Source organism: Aedes albopictus, chromosome 3, assembly GCF_035046485.1.
Source record: "Aedes albopictus strain Foshan chromosome 3, AalbF5, whole genome shotgun sequence".
NCBI lineage: Eukaryota > Metazoa > Arthropoda > Insecta > Diptera > Culicidae > Aedes > Aedes albopictus.
This window is the reverse complement of record NC_085138.1, coordinates 126,142,250-126,149,759: the sequence shown is the minus strand read 5'-3', so window position 1 is coordinate 126,149,759 and position 7,510 is coordinate 126,142,250. Positions and strand designations below refer to the sequence as shown.

Sequence of the window (7,510 nt, the reverse complement as noted above, 5' to 3'; positions counted from 1 at the left end):
AATATTTGATTTTTTTTTTAAGAATTTCTGAAAAAAAAACTTCCAGCGAACAGAATGGGAAGATAATTTAAAAAGGACACATCCATGTTATTATATTCAATTACATCGTGCTACGTTTAGTTATAAAAGCTAGTAGGTAGAAATTTGCTAAGGGTGCTTGACCACCCCCCCCCCCCCCTGACCGAAGAGCTGGCTACGCCCTTGGACTTGGATTTCTCTTGCTTCTACTTATGGGAACACCAGGTACATTGAATAAACGTCTTTGATTTATATAACTTTTCGGATCTACAACCAATCACATCGCCATTAACTTAAGATAAAGTTCTCCCGCGGAAAAGATTTCCAACATGAAACAAAATCACTATTACGAAATTACAAAAAAAAAACTGTAAAATTACGAAGCGTAAACTGCCGTCGTTGAACACATTCGAGTGGGTGCACAATGCAGATGATTAGTAAATGCATTTAAAAGTTTCATTTCGTCTGTGATCATCGTCGGGAAATCTGTTTCCGCTAGTTACTCTCGGGCCTCACAAAATTTGGACCGCTCGAAGAAGTTTAATATAAATTTCCCTGAGATGAGCGGTTTTGCTGAGCTTCGATATTCGGGGATGCTTCTATGTTGGATAACACCTGCATAACTCGTTCCAATCGACCTGGTTGTCTGAACCGTACATGGTGGAACTACGGAATGACCAATCTCCGTAAAATGCTGAATATAACAACATGCTCAGCAACTGGAAGAAATGATCTACACCGTTCATTCCACCGGATAACGCGAGGCCAGCTCATTGAATTGAAAAATAGTCTCTAATTTACACACTGCGGTCACAGTTCCGAATTTTAACTCCTATTGCAAAAATCTAGCTCTAGATTTTACCTTAACGTTACATAATGAATCCTTTTCCGCCCGTGATTGATTTGTGGTCTAGTTTCTCTTGCTCCGATAACCAAGCCATCTGAAAGAGAAGAAAATGGGGTTCGTGTTATGTTTGAATTTCGAACCAATTATGCTAATACAAACCTTCTGTCGGTGTTGTCGCACGGCAGCTTCGCATCGATCCAGAACCATCTTTTCGGTCAGCACTCCCTGCTCGGAGGCGTAGCAAGCCGCTTGCCAGGAGACGCCCAGCTTGGAAATCTCACGACCGGACATACCTTCGCACATTTCGGCCATCCTACTGCACACGGCGCTGTAGTCCCACTGTTCTACCTTGAAGCGCCTGCAAAGGGAAGAAAAAAGAACAATTTAGAGTTTAAAGTTCAGTAGTTTACATTCAAATATCGAAGGGAATAAAGTTAAGTAATTTTGCGAATAATTTGCAAACGATCTTTTGAGAAGTTCATTCAACCACGAAGAACATTGTACAATCCTTATTTACTTACTTCTTTCCTTCGGAGGCCGGCTGCAGCACAAATTTGTCAAAATACAACCGGATCAACCGTTCGCGCTCCTCAATGCCGGGCAGAACGAACTCGACCATCTCGTCCAGCCGATCGTTGATGGCGTAGTCAAACTGTTCCGGGGTATTCGACGCCAGGACCAACATGAAACGTGGATTCTGCTCGCCGGTCCTGTAGAGGAAAGCGTTCAGCGCCGAACGTAACTCCTCGGAAATGTGCTCCGACGATCGTTTCCGCAGGAAAGCATCCGCCTCGTCGATGAACAGCAGCAAACCGCGCCGACTGGTGTTGGCCCAATCGAACACCTTGTGGATGGCAGTAACGGCATCCCGGCCCATCGGGCCCACATCGCCTCCCGTCATTATGGCGTAGTCCATTCCCGAGTGGTTGGCCAGCTTCTTGGCGAACATGGTCTTACCCGTTCCGGGAGGACCGTGGAAGAGAATGTTCCGGAACAACCCGTTGTTGTGCTTGGTGTTCTTGGTTGCGATTGCGATATCTCTGAGGCGTTCCTCCAGCTTCGGTTGGAGGACAACACCTTGGAGAGCATCTGCAGGCTTGGCCTTGAAGCGGTTAAAGGTTTGGATTGGATAACGAACCGCTTCCAGGAGGGAGAATCTAGATGTTTCGTTCACTAACGAAGGCTTTCCAATTCTGGCTTCGATGAAACGGGCCGTTACACCGGTGGCACCTTTGGCAGAATACACACCCAGGGCCAAGAGGGACAAACCTCCGACCGTTGTGGCCACCTTATTCCAATCCGTGAGCAACGCTGTGGCACCTTGCCCCAAAACTGATCCTGCAGTCTTAATACTTTCCATGACAGTGATGCGGTTCTCCTCGGCCTTCAATCGAATCTGTTCCAAGGTCAAATCACGATTCTCCCTGTCAACCTTAGCCTTTGCCCTCAGTTCCGCTTCCAGCAGCTTCATCTTGTTCTTTTCCCTCAACTCCATTTCGTGCTCAATTGTTTGCCTTCGCATCGCTTCTTGCTTGGCTACACTCTCTTCCTGTTTTCGAAGATTTTCCTCCTGCACTCGTTGCTGCTGGGCAAGTTGTTCCTCATACCGCTTCCTGGCCAGCTGATCCTGATACTGTGCCCTCTGTTGCTGATGCTTGGTCTCCTCGGCCAGTGTTTTACGGCGCTCTTCATGGTCTACGCGTTTCTGTTCCACCTTGGACGCTTCAATGTGTGCCTCGTATTCCTTGACCTTGGCAACGTATTCCTGCTGTCTAGTTCCCTCCTGCAACTTCGACAGTTCAAGTGCCTCTCGAGCATGCTCTGAAATTTGCCAAAATCGAAAGTTTTAATCTATATTCCGTGAAGCTTGTTCTACGCTTAGTAACTAAAACTGCATAAACTTGCTGTCGGATTCATTACGCAACAACTAACACAATCGTATATGTAACGCTACTCACTTGATCTTTCCAGCGTACGGGCAGCTTCCGCGGCTCGCTCAAGTGCCGACGAATCGAACCGATACGCTTCCATCGCTTTGCGCTCGGCCTTGGTAAGATTGGCATCGCCGGCCGCTTGACCAGCCGAGCTGGGATCCTGCGGGGCACCGCCTTCGGCACCACCCGGAGGTGGAGGCCCCTGCGGTACCTGGCTTTTGTACCCGAATAACCACGACATATTGGAACAAAAACTGTGTCAGAACACGCGGAACTATATCGCAACTGTTTTCACTTGATAAGTTTCCGGAAAAGCCGAAAAAATACGGGATGATGAAATAACAATGCACCCGCGGAAAAACGGTAACGATCCGATGGGACTCGATTATGCGAATGATGGAAGCGCACGAGGCACACGCACAATGTTCTAAATTTCACCAGGTTAGGCCCATCGGGCAAAGTGGTGTTTGTGATATGATAATTTTGAAGTAGTAGTCGTGTCATGTCAACTTCGGCAAGCCGAAATCGCACGAAGTTGCCGAAGGTGACGTCACGTTCCAGAAGCTGCGAACAAATTTTCTGGCGAACGTGACGTCGCGATCAGCTGATCGGTTTGTTTACATATTTTTATCGACAAATACAGGCAAACATATACGTTCACCCGGACCTGTGAATAATTGACATCGGCACACGCAGATGTTGCACTTGGAAACGTCAAAATGACAGTGATTTTTTTTGTGTTTACTGTTGACTAGGAATGAACTTTAGATGACTTTCCCCAGGAACTCGTTCACAAAACCAAGCAGTTTGATTAGGGTGAATCAATCAAGATTTTCGGTCTTGCAGAAATTTGAATTATTCCCGCATAATCGCCAACCATACATGGGATATTTCCCTTATCGTTTTCGAAGATAAACAACTTTATCTACATGACTCTAGTTTATCATGCGTTTTAATTATAAGCCCACATTTGAGTATATTCTTTTTGCTATTAGATTTAACAATTTTGGCCAAATAACCTCGCAAATAACTATTAAGTATTGTCGGGCCGCCACCAAACCGGACTTCGCACAATCAAGTCGCGACGCGACCCAACTCGCGACGTTTTTTAGTCATGTCAAAAGTAGTGCGCATCCTTCCCGTTATTGTCAGCAACACAGCGCACTAGATGCGAAACAGTTGCGACACTTGTGGACCAAGAAAATGGAAATTTTTGATTGAATGTCGGTCTTGATTCCAACCGGATAGACAATATAATGGGACAGATCGCTGAAGTATTGGTAAAGTATTAGATTTGTAGTTATGAGCTGAATTTTAGTATGGTAAGAAGGTCAATTCTCCGTTTCTGCGGTGAAATGGTACAAAAAGCGTGGGTATTATGATTCCTTGGCTAATTTCATGCTGTTTAAGCAAAACTTTGGGCAACAGTGTTGTTGTTTTCTCCATTTCTTGCAACATAAACAACATAGTTATCCAAAGTTTTGCTCAAACAGCATCAAATTAGGCAAGGAATCCTAATACCCATTTCATTGCAAAAACAGAGAACTGAACTTCTCACCATACTAAAATTCAGCTCATTACTACAAATCTAGTACTACACCGAACGTGCCCCATTACAATAAAATGCTCAAGCGAATCCGAAGAAGCTCGAGCTTTTGATCGACACTCGACAAAAAGTTCGAGGTACCGCACACCATTACTCATATCGTTTTTTTTTTATTTTTGAGTTGGAATCGAACTTTGGTGATGTCACGAGATGTCTTTTTACCTTCGGTGCCCGTGCTGTGTGCGCCACTCAAATATATGTTATTACGACGGTTCAGAAGGCATCAAACCATGAGGCTGTAAATAACATACAATTTTCACAACGCGAACCGTATAGCATAAAGTGTAGGCACAGATAACAGACGTTTATGCTTATATTGGCAATGTGTGTAAAAATGCTCAACAGCCATTTCGTATGTAACGAGCAGCTGAAACTCAAGTGGCAATCATTTAGAGATGGTGCAGTGATCGATAGTCAGTGATCGCTTTCAAGATTGCATGCACTACGCAATTTTACATTCAAGATTGTATTCGATCTTGAATGAAACTGGAACTTTGAACTATTCTTGCATTCAAGTTAGATGTAATGCCGCAATCAGTTGAGTAGATGGCGGTAGTGAGCCAACGTATATCGTTTTGAACATTTACACAGGATTCTGCGAAAAATTTGTACTAGCATAAACATCTGTTATCTGTGGTGTAGGATACCGGCGGTGGCTCGGGTGATGGGATTTTTTTTCTCAGCATTTCTATTTGGCCGTGGTTTGTGGCTTCGGTTAAAGTTTATCGGTTCTCGGGGGCTGTCAGTTCTTGTTTTGTGTAAGTGCGTCTATTCCAGCGCCGGAAGCGCAATGACTGGACATTAGAATGGGTCATCGTTTATATGGAAAAATGAAAAAAATCAATGGTATCCCATCAGATCAAAGCTTTTTTGATCCTATTTCAAGACCCAAGTAAGTGTGTAAAATTTAGGCACGATCGGTTATGTCTACGTTTTGCGCATCGCGTTTGAAGTTTGTATGGGGTTTTACATGGGAAAACACCCTTTTTTTCATTTTTCTCACAACATGCTCGAATTTTTTTAAAGCCATGTAACCGATAAAGTGAAAACATAGCCTAGGGTGTCCTGAAAAACTTTGTCGAAGACCGCGAAATGATCTGATGCTTATGAAAAAAGTTATAGCGTTGGCATTGCTTGGCAAAACAGCATGATTTTATTGCTATTGTTATTCCTTTACATGTTAAAACAGAAACACATGCATGCTTTTCGTTGGTTATTACTATTTTCACAAGCATCGGATCGCTTTGCGGTCTTCAACAAAGTTTTTCAGAACATCCTAGGTATCATTTTATAGTATCGGTTCAGACAAACTTTTTCAACTTATGACAAAAATGCAAAAAAAGCATTTTTCCCATACAAATTTCAATTGCAATGCACAAAGTGTAGAGTGGACCGGAGCGAAAAATCAGGTGAGGATGAGTGTGGTTATTACTTGTTTTTCTCTGTTTTTCCCTGAAATGTTGAGCTGAGCAACTTCGGAAGTGCTGGATGGTGATTAGGAAAACGATTGTGTGTCATGTTCTGTCTCAAAAACCCCCTCCCCTAAACGATGGACGTCATATTTGAACGACCCCTTAAGCCTGAAATGCTTTCACTGCGAAACCAAACTACTCTTAAAAGGGTAGAAAAGTACTCTCTTTGAGAGTAACTAGGTGAACTCATAAAAAGAGTAAAAGGCCTGTACTCTTTAAAGAGTACAGGTCTTGTACGTCAAACCAACGGATAAATTTTACCCTTTTTTCCAAATCGAAACGCATAGGATAAAGGGTAAATTTCACTCTTTTTTCATTTTTATAGAAACTTCTCTTGAATTTAGGTTTTGAAGAATTGGAAAACAAGAAACAACGAGAACATACAATTATGTGAAACATAAAATTTTATTTATCAACATTAAAATCACTAGTTTTTTCTGTAAAGTCCCGTCTGATGCCTTGCCGCTGCAACATGACATGAGGTGATGAAATCCTTCGGGGTAGAATGTTGGAATGGCCGGAAGGACTACCTCTCGCCAACCTGGATCTTAATTTGACGAGATGCTTCGCTCTGAAACATCCTGAAACAGGTGTCTGGAACTTTTCGGGATCCCTGCAAAAGAAGTACATGTATATAAATAATTAATAATATTGTATGTTGCTTTCATAACAAAACGCGCTGCCAACTTCCAGTCGGCATTTCTCAATCATCGCAACGAATCATGCACCATCTCTGCTGCTGTTTGTGTTAGTGAGATCGGAGAAACGTCAGACTCCCGCCTGCTGATTGGCTGCGACGACTCTGGCGACGGTTTCATCCGCGACGGATTCAAATCGTCGCGTTCGATAAGGGGGAAAACCGTCAATAAATCCGTTTGAAAAGCTGGTAAAATAATATTTCAATGCAAACTTACATTTTAACTGTGTCCATCTTGCTATCTCCTGTTGCTGAGCGCGAGAAAAATATTATAACATGATTTTCACCCATTAATGGGAATGTGCTCGAAAAATGCAAAAGAGCAAAAAATACCCTTTATTGAAAATTTTGAAGTACCCTATTTTTTGACAGTTTCATATATTTGTCGAAAGAGGGTATTTTTTACTCCTTAAAGAGTAGAGCTGGGTTCGCAGTGTACAACCGCCGAACAAAGGCGCAAACGCTAAACTGTCATGTTCATAGGAGAACTGTCAAAGGCCCGAAAAATCAGCTGATTTAAGACGTCAAAGGAAAAGGCCCATGGTCCACTGCACGAATATATGCTGTCCTGCTTACTCTCACAGGAAATTTGACGTTTGAGCGGTGTCGGCAAATTTCGTGTGAGAGTAAAGTGCCCCACACAATGCATACGTTTGCGTGTGCGTGACAGTAGTTTGACACATTTCCCATGGGAAAACTGTCAAAAAAACGCAAACCTCGACGGAACGGACGCTATGTGTTCCAGGCTTAAGCATTGCTGAATCCTCGGCTGGATCACTGAAAGAAAATTTGGTGTGTGATAAGCTGTAAAATACTCAATATTGTTTATTTAAAGTGTATTTTTCATGAGCGTGTTCCATTTTGTTGAATCTCCGAATATTCATTAAGTACAGAATCCATATTTTCTGCAGTGGGGCTCCCTCTGACAAGTGTGTT

General features: G+C 43.0%; 1 protein-coding gene across 1 annotated transcript; it reads right to left on the bottom strand.

The window, feature by feature from the left end:
• Nucleotides 1-248: 248 nt before the first annotated feature.
• LOC134284254 (ATPase family AAA domain-containing protein 3A homolog) lies at nt 249-3,487 on the bottom strand. Its single transcript, XM_062842994.1, has 4 exons — nt 2,824-3,487; nt 1,387-2,686; nt 1,025-1,223; nt 249-959 (listed from the first exon to the last, which is right to left on the bottom strand). Exons 1-4 carry the CDS (start codon nt 3,038-3,040, stop codon nt 888-890), a joined length of 1,788 nt encoding a protein of 595 aa, XP_062698978.1. The 5' UTR covers nt 3,041-3,487; the 3' UTR covers nt 249-887.
• Nucleotides 3,488-7,510: the final 4,023 nt, after the last annotated feature.